At 41.0% G+C, this 17,086-nt stretch overlaps 1 protein-coding gene across 1 annotated transcript; it reads left to right on the top strand.

Moving 5' to 3' along the window:
• Window positions 1-10,570: 10,570 nt before the first annotated feature.
• LOC121552338 (acid sphingomyelinase-like phosphodiesterase 3a) lies at window positions 10,571-16,858 on the top strand. The gene is made up of 8 exons (XM_041865186.1): window positions 10,571-10,763; window positions 11,113-11,326; window positions 12,557-12,701; window positions 12,970-13,066; window positions 13,266-13,429; window positions 13,651-13,831; window positions 15,252-15,376; window positions 16,052-16,858. The coding sequence occupies exons 1-8, from the start codon at window positions 10,661-10,663 to the stop codon at window positions 16,352-16,354; spliced, it is 1,332 nt and encodes a 443-aa protein (XP_041721120.1). The 5' UTR covers window positions 10,571-10,660; the 3' UTR covers window positions 16,355-16,858.
• The last annotated feature ends 228 nt before the right edge of the window (window positions 16,859-17,086 follow it).

Genomic DNA, 17,086 nt, shown 5'->3' with positions numbered 1-17,086 from the left:
ACTGTCATTTTTAGGCTTTTGTAGGCTACCTATCTGCAGTCCTACTGCACAATAATAGGAGATACATTAGTTCACACATTTAGTGTTAGTAAGTGTTATGTAACATGTTACATTGAGAAAATATGACCTAATCAATCCACTATAATGGTGTTACAAACTTGCATCGAGATTGAAACATTAATGTTCAGCCAAAGTAACAGGTGTCTGCCACAATGTATTCATGTTATGACTATTCGATACAATTTATCAGCAGAACTCAAGCTCCCATCCCTTGGAAGTCCATGTTGTAACAGTGTTGCGAAGGGGCATTTGTCTGTGCGGCTGTGTCTGCGTGTGCCAAATATTATTTTGTAGATCTGCGCAGGGTGAACTTAATAGAGCTCGCCAGCCTGTAGTCCTAAAAACCGTAAACGATTTACTTCTGTTTCGTCATCACATTCCTATGGGGAAAATAAATGGTGAAAGAATACGGTTTTGCGATAAATAAGGTTAACACAGGTTTGTTTAGGAGATCTTATACGTTTTCTTCTCTGAAATAATATCAGTCAGTTAACATGACCATTATAAATTATGAAGCCTTTATGTGCTTTGTGTGCTTTTTTTATTACATAAATGCCTCAACATTCAGCTGATGAAGATGAACTCATAGAACAAAACTTAGAAGATCCCCAGGCTAAGCCTTTGTTTACCGCAGACTTCATTTTCTGTGTTTATACAAAAACCCTACAAAAACTCAATTAATTCCCCCATAGGCTTTGGCCAAAGAGCCATGGAGTTAGTGCCCGCAAAAATACTCTAATGCTATTGCTCTCTATGGGCCCAATTCAGACAGAAAATGTATGCCTTTCCTACTTATGCTTTTCCTATGCACTTCTTATGCAGGTGCTTAACTGGCTCTGCATCTGTGGTTCCATTGCATGCGCTGGATAAATGTAATTCAACCCACTTGCTGGCCAACATATTTTCTCATGGTGTTTTCATTCAATAGCATTTTCAGTACATTTATTTAAAACCATACCTTTACATTTCCTGTACATTTAATTAGATTTTTTTGACACACTCGCAAGAATATATGGAGCGAATGTTTAGAATATTAGGGATCAATGAAAGAAAGCCGCAAATACACACATATCTCCTTTTCAGCACCAACTGGTAGATAAGAAAATACTCTGACCTTGTATATTATTTAGGATCAGGAAAGTATTTAGGAGAAAATAAAACAAAAACAGGTTTGGAGAGCCTTTATGCACTATATATACACACAACTTTTCAAAAGTTTGGAGTCACTTAGAAATGTCCTTGTTTTTCGACAGAAAAGCATTTTTTTTGGTCCATTAAAATAACATCAAATTGATCAGAAATACAGTGTAGACATTGTTAATGTTGTAAATGGCTATTGTTGCTGGAAACAGCTGATTTTTTATGGAATATCTACATAGGCGTACAGAGGCCCATTATCAGCAACCATCAGTCCTGTGTGCCAATGGCACGTTGTGTTTGCTAATCCAAGTTTATCATTTTAAAAGGCTAATTGATCATTAGAAAACCCTTTTGCAATTATGTTAGCACAGCTGAAAACTGTTGTGCTGATTAAAGAAGCAATAAAACTCTCCTGCTTGAGACTAGTTTAGTATCTGGAGCATCAGCAATTGTGGGTTCGATTACAGGCTCAAAATGGCCAAAAACAAATAACCTTCTGAAACTCGTCAGTCTATTCTTGTTCTGAGAAATGAAGGCTATTACATGCGAGAAATTGCCAAGAAACTGAAGATCTCGTACAATGCTGTGTACTACTCCCTTCACAGAACAGCGCAAACTGTCTCTAACCAGAATAGAAAGAGGAGTGGGAGGCCCCGGTGCACAACTGAGCAAGAGGACAAATACATTAGAGTTTCTAGTTTGAGAAACAGGCGCCTCACAGGTCCTCAACTGGCAGCTTCATTAAATAGTAGCCGCAAAACACCAGTCTCAACATCAACAGTGAAGAGGTGACTCCGGGATGCTGACCTTCTAGGCAGAGTTACAAATAAAAAGCCATATCTCAGACTGGCCAATAAAAAGAAAAGATTAAGAGGGGCAAAAGAACACAGACACTGGACAGAGGAAGATTGGAAAAAAAGTGTTATGACAGACAAATCGAAGTTTGAGGTGTTCGGATCACAAAGAACATTTGTGAGACGCAGATCAAATGAAAAGATGCTGGAGGAGTGCTTGATGCCATCTGTCAAGCACGGTGGAGGCAATGTGATGGTCTGGGGGTGCCGTACCGTGTGGACGGCGCTTGATTGGAGCCAATTTCCTCCTAAAACAGGACAATGACCCAAAGCCCAGCTCCAAACTATGCAATAACTATTTAGGGAAGAAGCAGTCAGCTGGTATTCTATCTATAATGGAGTGGCCAGCACAGTCACCGGATCTCAACCCTATTGAGATGTGGTGGGAGCAGCTTGACCGTACGGTATGTAAGAAGTGCCCATCAAGCCAATCCAACTTGTGGGAGGTGCTTCATGAAGCATGGGGTGAAATCTATTCAGATTACCTCAACAAATTGACAACTAGAATGCCAAAGGTCTGCAAGGCTGTAATTGCTGCAAATGGAGGATTCTTTGACGAAAGCAAAGTTTGAAGGACACAATTATTATTTATATTAAAAATCAATATTTCTAACCTTGTCAATGACTACATTTCCTATTAATTTGCTATATTTCCTATTCAAACTCATTTCATGTATGTTTTCATGGAAAACAAGGACATTTCTAAGTGACCCCAAACTTTTGAATGGTAGTGTATATATACAGTGGGGGAAAAAAGTATTTAGTCAGCCATCAATTATGCAAGTTCTCCCACTTAAAAAGATGAGAGAGGCCTGTCATTTTCATCATAGGTACACGTCAACTATGACAGATAAATTGAGAAAAAAAAATCCAGAAAATCACATTGTAGGATTTTGAATGAATTTATTTGCAAATTATGGTGGAAAATAAGTATTTGGTCACCTACAAACAAGCAAGATTTCTGGCTCTCACAGACCTGTAACTTCTTCTTTAAGAGGCTCCTCTGTCCTCCACTCGCTACCTGTATTAATGGCACCTGTTTGAACTTGTTATCAGTATAAAAAAAATCTGTCCACAACCTCAAACAGTCACACTCCAAACTCCACTATGGCCAAGACCAAAGAGCTGTCAAAGGACACCAGAAACAAAATGGTAGACCTGCACCAGGCTGGGAAGACTGAATCTGCAATAGGTATGCAGCTTGGTTTGAAGAAATCAACTGTGGGAGCAATTATTAGGAAATGGAAGACATACAAGACCACTGATAATCTCCCTCGATCTGGGGCTCCACGCAAGATCTCACCCTGTGGGGTCAAAATGATCACAAGAACGGTGAGCAAAAATCCCAGAACCACACGGGGGGACCTAGTGAATGACCTGCAGAGAGCTGGAACCAAAGTAACAAAGCCTACCATCAGTAACACACTACGCCGCCAGGGACTCAAATCCTGCAGTGCCAGACGTGTCCCCCTGCTTAAGCCAGTACATGTCCAGGCCCGTCTGAAGTTTGCTAGAGTGCATTTGGATGATCCAGAAGAGGATTGGGAGAATGTCATATGGTCAGAAACTCAACTCGTCGCGTTTGGAGGACAAAGAATGCTGAGTTGCATCCAAAGAACACCATACCTACTGTGAAGCATGGGGGTGGAAACATCATGCTTTGGGGCTGTTTTTCTGCAAAGGGACCAGGACGACTGATCCGTGTAAAGGAAAGAATGAATGGGGCCATGTATCGTGAGATTTTGAGTGAAAACCTCCTTCCATCAGCAAGGGCATTGAAGATGAAACGTGGCTGGGTCTTTCAGCATGACAATGATCCCAAACACACCGCCCGGGCAACGAAGGAGTGGCTTCGTAAGAAGCATTTCAAGGTCCTGGAGTGGCCTAGCCAGTCTCCAGATCTCAACCCCATAGAAAATCTTTGGAGGGAGTTGAAAGTCTGTGTTGCCCAGCGACAGCCCCAAAACATCACTGCTCTAGAGGAGATCTGCATGGAGGAATGGGCAAAATACCAGCAACAGTGTGTGAAAACCTTGTGAAGACTTACAGAAAACGTTTGACCTGTGTCATTGCCAACAAACGGTATATAACAAAGTATTGAGAAACATTTGTTATTGACCAAATACTTATTTTCCACCATAATTTGCAAATACATTCATAAAAAATCTTACAATGTGATTTTCTGGAAAAAAAACATCTCAATTTGTCTGTCATAGTTGACGTGTACCTATGATGAAAATTACAGGCCTCTCTCATCTTTTTAAGTGGGAGAACTTGCACAATTGGTGGCTGACTAAATACTTTTTTTCCCCACTGTATCTGCCTATTGGTGTCACCTGTGTCAATCTGATTCACTTGTGTATTTATGCCCTCACTTCCCTGTGTTCCCTTGCTCAGTTTTCTCTGCTAGTTCCTTGATGTCAAGCAGTACGTATCAGTGTCGGATCACGTGACGGAGTTACAGGTACTTGAGAAGTGTTCTCCCTGTGTCATTGTGTTTTTCCAGTCATAGTTAATAGTTCGTATTGTTTGCTGTCAGCCTGTTTTTTGGAGACCTATGTGCTCCTCATTTGTTTCGTGAAAAAAAAATATAAAAATATATATATATAAAAGGCAATGACACAGGTCAAACGTTTTCTGTAAGTCTTCACAAGGTTTTCACACACTGTTGCTGGTATTTTGGCCCATTCCTCCATGCAGATCTCCTCTAGAGCAGTGATGTTTTGGGGCTGTCGCTGGGCAACACAGACTTTCAACTCCCTCCAAAGATTTTCTATGGGGTTGAGATCTGGAGACTGGCTAGGCCACTCCAGGACCTTGAAATGCTTCTTACGAAGCCACTCCTTCGTTGCCCGGGCGGTGTGTTTGGGATCATTGTCATGCTGAAAGACCCAGCCACGTTTCATCTTCAATGCCCTTGCTGATGGAAGGAGGTTTTCACTCAAAATCTCACGATACATGGCCCCATTCATTCTTTCCTTTACACGGATCAGTCGTCCTGGTCCCTTTGCAGGAAAACAGCCCCAAAGCATGATGTTTCCACCCCCATGCTTCACAGTAGGTATGGTGTTCTTTGGATGCAGCTCAGCATTCTTTGTCCTCCAAACACGACGAGTTGAGTTTTTACCAAAAAGTTCTATTTTGGTTTCATCTGACCATGTCCTCTTCTGGATCATCCAAATGCACTCTAGCAAACTTCAGACGGGCCTGGACATGTACTGGCTTAAGCAGGGGGACACGTCTGGCACTGCAGGATTTGAGTCCCTGGCGGTGTAGTGTGTTACTGATGGTAGGCTTTGTTACTTTGGTCCCAGCTCTCTGCAGGTCATTCACTAGGTCCCCCCGTGTGGTTCTGGGATTTTTGCTCACCGTTCTTGTGATCATTTTGACCCCACGGGGTGAGATCTTGCGTGGAGCCCCAGATCGAGGGAGATTATCAGTGGTCTTGTATGTCTTCCATTTCCTAATAATTGCTCCCACAGTTGATTTCTTCAAACCAAGCTGCTTACCTATTGCAGATTCAGTCTTCCCAGCCTGGTGCAGGTCTACAATTTTGTTTCTGGTGTCCTTTGACAGCTCTTTGGTCTTGGCCATAGTGGAGTTTGGAGTGTGACAGTTTGAGGTTGTGGACAGGTGTCTTTTATACTGATAACAAGTTCAAACAGGTGCCATTAATACAGGTAACGAGTGGAGGACAGAGGAGCCTCTTAAAGAAGAAGTTACAGGTCTGTGAGAGCCAGAAATCTTGCTTGTTTGTAGGTGACCAAATACTTATTTTCCACCATAATTTGCAAATCAATTCATTAAAAATCCTACAATGTGATTTTCTGGAGAAAAAAATTCTCAATTTGTCTGTCATAGTTGACGTGTACCAATGATGAAAATTACAGGCCTATCTCTTCTTTTTAAGTGGGAGAACTTGCACAATTGGTGGCTGACTAAATACTTTTTTTCCCCACAGTAATTAGTCCCGACTGTGAGTGAGGAAGTGCCTATGGTTGTCAGAGGATGACACCTAGTGGGTCGCTCCGGAACTGCGACCCACTCCTGTCACACACACACACACACACATATATATATATACAGTGGGGAGAACAAGTATTTGATACACTGCCGATTTTGCAGGTTTTCCTACTTACAAAGCATGTAGAGGTCTGTAATTTTTATCATAGGTACACTTCAACTATGAGAGACGGAATCTAAAACAAAAATCCAGAAAATCACATTGTATGATTTTTCAGTAATTAATTTGCATTTTATTGCATGACATAAGTATTTGATCACCTACCAACCAGTAAGAATTCCGGCTCTCACTGACCTGTTAGTTTTTCTTTAAGAAGCCCTCCTGTTCTCCACTCATTACCTGTATTAACTGCACCTGTTTGAACTCGTTACCTGTATAAAAGACACCTGTCCACACACTCAATCAAACAGACTCCAACCTCTCCACAATGGCCAAGACCAGAGAGCTGTGTAAGGACATCAGGGATAAAATTGTAGACCTGCACAAGGCTGGGATGGGCTACAGGACAATAGGCAAGCAGCTTGGTGAGAAGGCAACAACTGTTGGCACAATTATTAGAAAATGGAAGAAGTTCAAGATGACGGTCAATCACCCTCGGTCTGGTGCTCAATGCAAGATCTCACCTCGTGGGGCATCAATGATCATGAGGAAGGTGAGGGATCAGCCCAGAACTACACGGCAGGACCTGGTCAATGACCTGAAGAGAGCTGGGACCACAGTCTCAAAGAAAACCATTAGAAACACACTACGCCGTCATGGATTAAAATCCTGCAGCGCACGCAAGGTCCCCCTGCTCAAGCCAGCGCATGTCCAGGCCCATCTGAAGTTTGCCAATGACCATCTGGATGATCCAGAGGAGGAATGGGAGAAGGTCATGTGGTCTGATGAGACAAAAATATAGCTTTTTGGTCTAAACTCCACTCGCCGTGTTTGGAGGAAGAAGAAGGATGAGTACAACCCCAAGAACACCATCCCAACCGTGAAGCATGGAGGTGGAAACATCATTGTTTGGGGATGCTTTTCTGCAAAGGGGACAGGACGACTGCACCGTATTGAGGGAGGATGGATGGGGCCATGTATCGCGAGATCTTGGCCAACAACCTCCTTCCCTCAGTAAGAGCATTGAAGATGGGTCGTGGCTGGGTCTTCCAGCATGACAACGACCCGAAACACACAGCCAGGGCAACTAAGGAGTGGCTCCGTCAGAAGCATCTCAAGGTCCTGGAGTGGCCTAGCCAGTCTCCAGACCTGAACCCAATAGAAAATCTTTGGAGGGAGCTGAAAGTCCGTATTGCCCAGCGACAGCCCCGAAACCTGAAGGATCTGGAGAAGGTCTGTATGGAGGAGTGGGCCAAAATCCCTGCTGCAGTGTGTGCAAACCTGGTCAAGACCTACAGGAAACGTATGATCTCTGTAATTGCAAACAAAGGTTTCTGTACCAAATACTAAGTTCTGCTTTTCTGATGTATCAAATACTTATGTCATGCAATAAAATGCAAATTAATTACTTAAAAATGTGATTTTCTGGATTTTTGTTTTAGATTCCGTCTCTCACAGTTGAAGTGTACCTATGATAAAAAATTACAGACCTCTACATGCTTTGTAGGTAGGAAAACCTGCAAAATCGGCAGTGTATCAAATACTTGTTCTCCCCACTGTATATAGTAACAGTCAAAGGTTTGGACACACCTACTCATTCAAGGGTTTTTCTTTATTTTTACTATTTTCTACATTGTAGAATAATAGTGAAGACATCAAAACTATGAAAAAACACATATAGTAGTAGTAACCAAAAAAGTGTTAAACAAATCAAAATATATTTTTGATTTTAGATTCTTCAAAGTAGTCACCCTTTGCCTTGATGACAGCTTTGCACACTCTTGGCATTCTCTCAACCAGCTTCATGAAGAATGCTTTTCCAACAGTCTTGAAGGAGTTCCCACATATGCTGAGCACTTGTTGGTTGCTTTTCCTTCACTCTGCGGTCCAACTCATTCCAAACCATCTCAATTGGGTTGAGGTTGGGTGATTGTGGAGGCCAGGTCATCTGATGCAGCACTTCATCACTCTCCTTCTTGGTCAAATAGCCCTTACACAGCCTGGAGGTGTGTTGTCCTGTTGAAAAACAAATTATTGTCCCACTAAGCGCAAACCAGTGGGACTGGTGTATCGCTGCAGAATGCTGTGGTAGCCATGCTGGTTATGTGTGCCTTGAATTCTAAGTAAATCAATGACAGTGTCACCAGCAAAGCACCCCCACACCATCACACTCACACCTCCTCCTTCATGCTTCACGGTGTGAACCACACATGCAGAGATCATCCTTTCACCTACTCTGCATCTCACAAAGACACGGCGGTTGGAACCAAAAATCAGACCAAAGGACAGATTTCCACCGGTCTAATATCCATTGCTCGTGTTTCTTGGCCCAAGCAAGTCTCTTCTTCTTATTGGTGTCCTTTAGTAGTGGTTTCTTTGCAGCAAGTCAACCATGAAGGCCTGATTCATGTAGTCTCATCTGAACAGCTGATGTTGAGATGTGTCTGTTACTTGAACTCTCTGAAGCATTTATTTGGGCTGCATTCTGAGGTTCAGTTAACTCTAATGAACTTATCCTCTGCAGCAGAGGTAACTCTGGGTCTTCCTTTCCTGTGGCGGTCCTATTGAGAGCTAGTTTCATCATAGCGCTTGATGGTTTTTGTGACTGCATTTGAAGAAACTTTCCAAATTCTTGAACTTTTCCGTATTTACTGACCTTCATGTATTAAAGTGATGATGGACTGTCGTTTCTCTTTGCTTATTTGAGCTGTGATTTTCATAATATGGAGTTGGTCTTCTACCAAATAGTACTATCTTCTGTATACCACCCCTACTTTGTCACAACACAACTGATTGGCTCAAAGAGGAAATAATTAAGAGGAAAGAAATTCCACAAATTAACTTTTAACAAGGCACACCTGTTAATTGAAATTCATTCCAGGTGACTACCTAATTTATACAATGTAGAAAATACAAAAAATAAAGAAAAACCCTTGAATGAGTAGGTGTGTCCAAACTTTTGACTGTATACAGTACCAGTCAAAAGTTTGGACACACCTACTCATTCAAGGGTTTTTCTTTATTTTTACTATTTTCAACTATTGTTCTACAAAAACCCTTGAATGAGTAGGTGTGTCCAAACTTTTGACTGGTACTGTATATATATACGCCATAAGAATGCTGAACAGTTCATGGCTACCAGGACTATTTACATTGACCCCCTTTATTATTGATTTATTTATCTTATTTGTTTTGCACTGACTCTCTTGCGCTGGCTCTATGCACACTCACTAGACTCTACCCACACACTCACACATACTACAATGACACTCCAACACACACACACACACATACATGCATATTGACGCCACACACACACACTCACACATTGACACACTTTCACACTTCACATATGCTGCTAGTTGTCATGAACCGTGCACCAGGTTTAAACTGCCACATATGGTCTGCATTCCATAATGATTCAAATAGTCTACATGTCCAAATTATTGCACAACTTGTAATACGTTAGCCTAATATGATCCACTATTGCTAGCGATCCTCAGGAACAACCACATGAACGTGACAGAGGAAAGAAAGGGAAACCAACGATGTAATGTAATGATGCAAAATATAAGGAAACTAGCACTAAAGTCAGTGACAGTTATTAATGTATGTAGGTATAACTGACGGTGGCTACCGATAGTGGCTAATATTTAACAAGATACAAACGGTAAGAAATACAGTGAAAAGTCCTGGCATATAATTAAAACGTTCAATAAATAAATCAGCTTGGTAGGTTTGTGCTATACTGTCATTTGCGCATGGCTACAGAAGCCTATAGCTTCACTGTGGAAAAGGTGATAGGCTATGTTGATATGCTTCAGTTTGCTGGCATTCATCTGGTTTCACATTTGTCACCAGTGATCATAAGGTAATATAGATCTAACAATTTTCATTTATATTTACAATCCCCTTATCCAAAGGTTTACTCATTTACCCAGCTCTATCAATAGCTCTTATCAATTTGTAAATTACAGTGCATAGAGAATGGTGTTATTTCAATTGGAAAAAATAAAGTAGATGTTGGTCCACTTCTAACCAACAGGTTGTTAGACCATATTGAACGTTTCATCTCGCAAAAAGATGGTGGAATTATGAGAGAATTAAATCAGGTCAGAATACAGCATATCTGTAGACACCTCTGCCACACCTTAATTTCTTTGATCTCCACCCGCAACGAATAGCGGGTGAATGGCATGCTATTCTCATGTTAAAATTCATGGTCATAATACAAGTAGAGAGAAAAGTGCATAAAAAGGGAATTAAGTTCCATTTATGCGCGTTTAACTCGGGACGGAATTCCCCCCTATGTGTTCTCTTGACTCGCTTTGGAATTTATCACGTGACCCTACTTATTGTTTCTGACCCCGACAAAGTAGTCACATGACCGCCGTACTTCCTGTGTGTATCAGTTGAGAAAACCTCAATGACATAACCAAACGATTGCATTTTCTCTCACAGTTTTTTTGTTTAATGTGACAATATGCGCGTCGTGTCCCATCTTCTAGTTGGGCAGCTCTTCAATGTGCTACTGATTTACGCTGCGCCTCTTGCACCTGTAAATAGTGTTCACCTGCCAAGCATAGGTAAGTTGTTTATATGCATTCATTGCACCCATTAATTATTTTTGAAGCAGATTGCTGAGCTGTCAAAATCATGTTGCTTAGAAAATGAAAGCGCATGCTGGTATTTGCCGTTTCTAATTTATTATGTTCCATTCTATTATATGTGTTTAACATCTAAACCAGGTTTTACTTCAGAAAAGTTGTATAACCTAACCTCCTGCACTTACATATTAAGTTGCAACAAAAAAAAATGATATAGTTACCTATAGTTAATAAGTCCTGGTCATTTGATGTGACTAGCTTGATGTACATCATCCCCTACATGTTATAAAGTAGATTGATAACATGCCCAATAATATTTCAATTTCAGGGAGATTCTGGCACATCTCTGACCTGCATTTGGACCCCACATACCATGTGACTGATGACCATACCAAAGTGTGTTTCTCCTCTAAGGGTGTCCCAGCCTTAAACCCTGGTCTGTTTGGAGATTTCATGTGTGACTCTCCCTACCAGCTCATCCTGTCAGCTTTCCAGCACATGAAACAAGTGGCCCCACAGCCAGAGTTTATGATTTGGACAGGGTTTGTAGCATTATATGTTATGAAGAACAATATGTAGTGTGCCTGCGAATTTGTATCCCTGTTTCATATACAACAAAATTGGAGAAGTACAGTTTGAGAGGGTTAAAAAAACGAACAATAGTATAATGCTTCCTCTTTCCTTTCATTGGATAACTAAAAATGATCTTGTCACAGATGGAATTGTTGTAAAATAAGCAACAAATCAGTGATCTGTTGGAGTTCAGTGAAGCGTAATCGATGTCTGTATAGCAGGGCTGCCCAATTCCGGTCCTGGAGGGCCTCTCCTTCTAATCAGGGACTAATTCAAACCAGGGACACCATGGGAGTGCAATTAACTACCAGGTAGAAACTAAAACCAGAAGCTTTTCAGCCCTCCAGGACCGGAATTGGGCAGCCCTTGTATAGTGTATCGTCTTGAACACTGGCGTAGCACACACTGCCGCAGCCTACGCAAGGCGAGCCCACGATTGCATATGAACACGTCATAAGCCATGATTTTTTTGGGGGGAATTACAGGAAATTAGCTTTAAAACATAATTTTTTTTTTATCTCAACCTCATGGCAAAATGTGTTGAATAGCACAAGTTAGTTCTAAAACAGCACCATTTTTTCTCAGCCTCATGGCAAAATGTATAACGAATGCTTGGACCTTGTGCTATGCCACTGGTCTTGAATCAGCTCTAGGCTGCGTCTCAATCCAAAATAAAATAAGTAATTTGCACATGCAGCCAAATAAACCATAAATCATCCATACAAGACCTTCTGCTGATATGAAAATAAAGTGGTATAAAGTCATTATGCCAACGTGCAACAGCATCAGATAGGTGTGCATACAGTATGATTAGAGTGAAGAGCAATGCATAGTAAAGGCTATTAAACATGGACTAAATGCTAAGCTTATGCCTGAAAATATGAATCATACATCACATGAAGGGATATGTACTGCATGTGCATGGTGCTATGTCAGTTCAACTCATACATCTCCAGTTAATCAGTTAAGCCTGACATTTTATTGGCATGTATAATGCGTGTTAAGCAGAATTAATATGCTTTTGTGAAAGGCCACTGCACCTATATTAAAATGTTTTTAAAAAGCCAACCCCTGGATTACAGGGATTTAGGGGTAATACATGAGCAGATCTTTGTTTTATTTGATTAATTCAGTCCTGGGTTGTAATAAGTTATTAGAACAGGCTTATTCCTCTCTTTCTCTCTTGCTCTCCTCCCCAGAGACAGCCCTCCACATGTCCCTGCAGGGGAGCTGTCCACGGACGTGGTGATCCAAGTCATCAGCAACATGACTCAAACCATCAGGGAGTTCTTTCCAGACATGCTAGTGTACCCCGCTCTCGGGAATCATGACTACTGGCCACAGGTATTTGATCTATTCCATCTATGGGGAGGTGATGGGGTGGAGAAGACCCGTGATGCATAGTCATCAGGGAGAGAGACTCTGGGTCAAACCAGAGATTGAGTCTGTACATCTGAAAGATGAATGTTTCCTTGAAATAAATGAATTTTTAGCATAAATGAAAGATGAGCAGCAGCGGTTTGTCATTTTCTCTCATAAGAATGTTTCTGTTTCATTTTTGTCAGTCTATATGCCTACTGTATTTCCATAATACAGTGAACATTCTTTTCAGGATCAACTTCCGACCGCCACTAATGATATTTACCAGGCTGCAGCCAAACTGTGGGAGCCTTGGTTAAAGCCAGAAGCACTTGTAACTCTCAGAGAAGGTAAGCTGCTTGTGTTTAGAACATGAGAACTAGTTTTAGGCCTGCTGATCAGGCCTCTTGGTACCTGGTATTACTCTGCAATTGCATTGTTTTTAATGTACATAAACATTACATATTGATAACCTTTGCAGAACTCAAAATACCTTGACACAACACACAATAACCTTACTTGACCCTGAATTTTGTGTCTTTTGTAAAGGTGGATTTTACTCTCAGTTGGTGCACCCCAAGCTACGACTGATAAGCCTGAACACTATCCTATACTATAGCCCCAATAAAGTGACAGTGAATATGAGTGACCCGGCAGGACAGTTCCAGTGGCTGCAGGACACCCTGGAAACATCTGCTCAGAGCATGGAGAAGGTAAATAGGTCATGGCCACATTACTCTGTAGAAGGAATATCTCTCTGTCTATCCAGGTGAGGATGGCTTCTGAATAGGCCTGCATGGATCCTAAGCACCCTTATACGGAAGACAGGATACTATACAGCATATAACATGGAAGACTGATTATATCTTTTTAAAAGCAATATTATTCTCTTATTGTGCCTTAACATGCTGTTCCTCCTGTCATCCCTCTGTAGGTCATTGTCATTGCTCATGTTCCAGTGGGTTACTTGCCCTTTGCCAGGAATACCACAGCCGTCAGAGAAGCCTACAATGAGAGACTTGTGAAGATCTTTCGTGACTACAGTGACATCATCTCAGGGCATTTCTATGGCCACACTCACAGAGACAGCATAATGGTCTTGCAGGACCAGCAAGGTGAGTCACTGGCTAGTGTCAAAGCTATGCGTTACTGTCATCAAGGGATAACTGACTGGGTCAGGACGAGGTTTGAACATAATTTTTTATCTGAGATCAAATGATTAAATCTCCATCCTACAAATCAGTTTTCTGACGACTCATACTGAATTTAATTCCACTGCTCTATCTATCACAACATACATTCAGTCTGAGACTGCCATCGTAGAAGTCCTTTCTACTGACATCAAATTGAGGGGCGTTTTACAAAACAAGTGATCAGCGATTGGATTGTCTTTAACCAATCAAAATAAAATAAAATAAACACTTGAGAGTTAAAATGGTAGAATACATAAGGTGCAATTTCAAAACTTTGTTGTGCATCAGCAGTTTTCCTCTTGTTATGTCACTCACTGACAGTCACTCAATTAGCCCTTGTCAGTTAAAATTTTTTAGATTGGTAAATTAGTCTAGCCAGCGATCTAAACTTGAAGTATTCATGGCTAAGTTACGTCCAATTACCTTGCCTCCAGGGGGCCCCCATTGATTTTGTTAGTCACTCTCACTCAGATATATCACATTAACATGGCATAAGTCATTGCAAAATGTGTAGAATTGAAGGAAATTAGCTTTTAAAACTGCAAAAATGTCTCCCTACCCCATGGCAAAATGTGTAGAATTTCAGGAAATTGGCTGTAAAACTGCAACAACAAAAAAGTTATGTAAACAAATGTATTTGTTTACCTTTTGTTAATAAAATACTTATTCTGCTAACAGATCCCTCTGTACGTTTTAAATGATAGGTTTTAATCCTGGTTCTGTGTTAATGTGTAGTGGCTAATTTTATTGCTTATAGGCTATGTGTTTGTAGATTGACTGAGGTGAATAAAGCTATAGCATCTAATGGGATAATGGCTGGGGTAATTTTTACTTGTTTTTGCTATTCTCCAAATAGCATTTTAGACCTCACTATAACTCAGACCCTGGCTACGGCCCTGGGCCCAACCCATTTGTTTCTGGGACCAATCCGATCGGCTTGAATGTGATCGCATTCGAGAAGTCGTCAGGGAGGAGAACAAATCCAGAATAATCGTGGAGAAGAAACGTTAGTGGGCGTGGCGTTTGGCCGGAGCAATGTGAATTGGTAGCCAGGCAAACATATCACCGTGTGAACGAGGCATCATACACTGAGTGACCTTTTGTACCTTTCCAGCTATAATGACACATTTAGATCATGTTAAACTCCACCTCAAGTTACTCAGACAATCCAAATCCACCTTTCATCTCCTGTGGGTTCAGTGTTACAATGACTGTCAGTGTTGGCTAGAATCCCCACAATGTTTGTCTAACTAGCTTAATGCAATGGAGGAGGAACTGAGGACGGAATGCTTTTAGCCATGTATTTATTGACACAAATCATCCTCATTTGTTTGCTTTGAAGGGGAACCGGTTAATTCCCTGTTTGTCACACCGGCTGTTACTCCAATCAAGAGTGCAGAAGAGGCGTACTCCAACAACCCAGCCTTCCGCATGTACCACTATGACCCACAGGACTACGGGCTGCTGGTAAGTACAACCACCATTATCCAGGGGTTTTGGACAATTCCCTTTCATTTGAATATGTTTGGAATGATCCATTCATAATGTATTATCATCCTCATGTCTAACATTATTAACACTCTCAAGGTGATGTAGGTAGCCAGAACAATTTTTGTCATTCCCATGCAGAGGCTAATTCAGTTCTGCATTTTCACTTTCCCTCTTATTATTAAGGTCCACACTGATATGTCCTTGTCTTGGTTTATCAAAGTACAGAAATCCCAATGTGATTCACGCTCATACAGCATAGAGCTCAGAGTAGCTTACAGGTGATTTCAGCATCCCCCTTAGACGGGAGCTGGAACATGTTAGCACCGCAGTAAGTTCCACAGTCAACATTGGGGAGGGCTTAGCCCTTGAAAATCTCTAGTAGCTCTACTTCCTGGGGTAATCTGTTAAGAAAAGGCCAGGTGGAAAATAAGAGAGAGTCAGAAACATCTTGACTACACTTGTTAAAATGTGGAGCATTCAGGTCAACGTCATTAAGGTAAGTTAACTCTCAACCGCTTAACCAGACCCTAGACCCACAGCAATGATGTTCCTTAATGATTAATGGTGCTGTCACACATCACTACTTCTAATCAAGGTACTCTCTGAGCGGGGGTTTAACATGGTTTTGAAATAGTCTATCTCTCTCTGAAGGATATTTGGCAGTACTACTTGAATCTCACCGAAGCCAACCAAGAAAAAAGATCTGACTGGAAACTTGAATATGTAATGACTGAAGCGTTTGGATTAAAGGACATTCAACCACACAGCCTGTTTAAACTTGTCTTGAGTTTTGAAATGCAGCAAAGCAAAGCATTTCAGAAGTATTTTAGCCATTTTATGGTGAGCTATGATGATACCATTGTGTGTGATGGGGCCTGCAAGCTGACTCAGGTCTGTGCGGTGCAGTTCTTGGACCATGCCTCCTATTCCAAATGTATTGAAAAGGGACACTAAAACAAGGGGCATTTTTTGTGTGTGAGTTAATCTGAAAATTCAGGGATTTTATTCATGTTGTAGGGATATTTCTTATGTTTTCACATGACCATGAAATGTAAATGTATTTTTTTAAATACTTTCAATTTAATGATTACAATTGAAGCAACTCTGAGGTCGAAATATGTATACGATACCTTGAAATGTTGATGATTATATAATTGCAAAAGGCCAGATATTTTGACAAACTTTTGTACTTTGTATTGATCTCTCTGTGAAATGTGGAAATCAAAGGGATATATATAACTAACTGCTATGCACATTGTATGTTTATTGCTTTGAAAATATCTGGCAGTTATTGAATAAACTCTAAATTGTGAATTGCCTTGCTTGCAGTACAAAGCAAATTAGCTCTAAGTGAAACTGTTGCATAGAAAGTGAGGGCATTCATGAGAAAGATGCTTTTTTATTTCAATGCACAGCTTGTTTATTTTTTTAACAAATAAAAGATGGCACAACAATTTACTCTGCATTTGTAAGTTGTTGTGATGTTATTTATCTGAGACACTATCAGTTTCTCATGTTACTGAGATCAAACGCTCTGGATCAAAGGGGCCCTAGTTCAGAAATTGTTTTCTCAGCTGTAATGCTGCAGTTCTTCTCCCCCTCTATAGCTGTACTGTGAGAGAGGTTAACGCATGACCTTGCTGGAGAAAATGAGAAGCTGGGAAACGCCTCTCTAGACCAAACCAC

The sequence above is a fragment of the Coregonus clupeaformis genome, chromosome 36 (genome assembly GCF_020615455.1).
Source record: "Coregonus clupeaformis isolate EN_2021a chromosome 36, ASM2061545v1, whole genome shotgun sequence".
NCBI lineage: Eukaryota > Metazoa > Chordata > Actinopteri > Salmoniformes > Salmonidae > Coregonus > Coregonus clupeaformis.
Note: the sequence above shows the minus strand (reverse complement) of the source record. Positions and strands in the feature narration are given on the sequence as shown.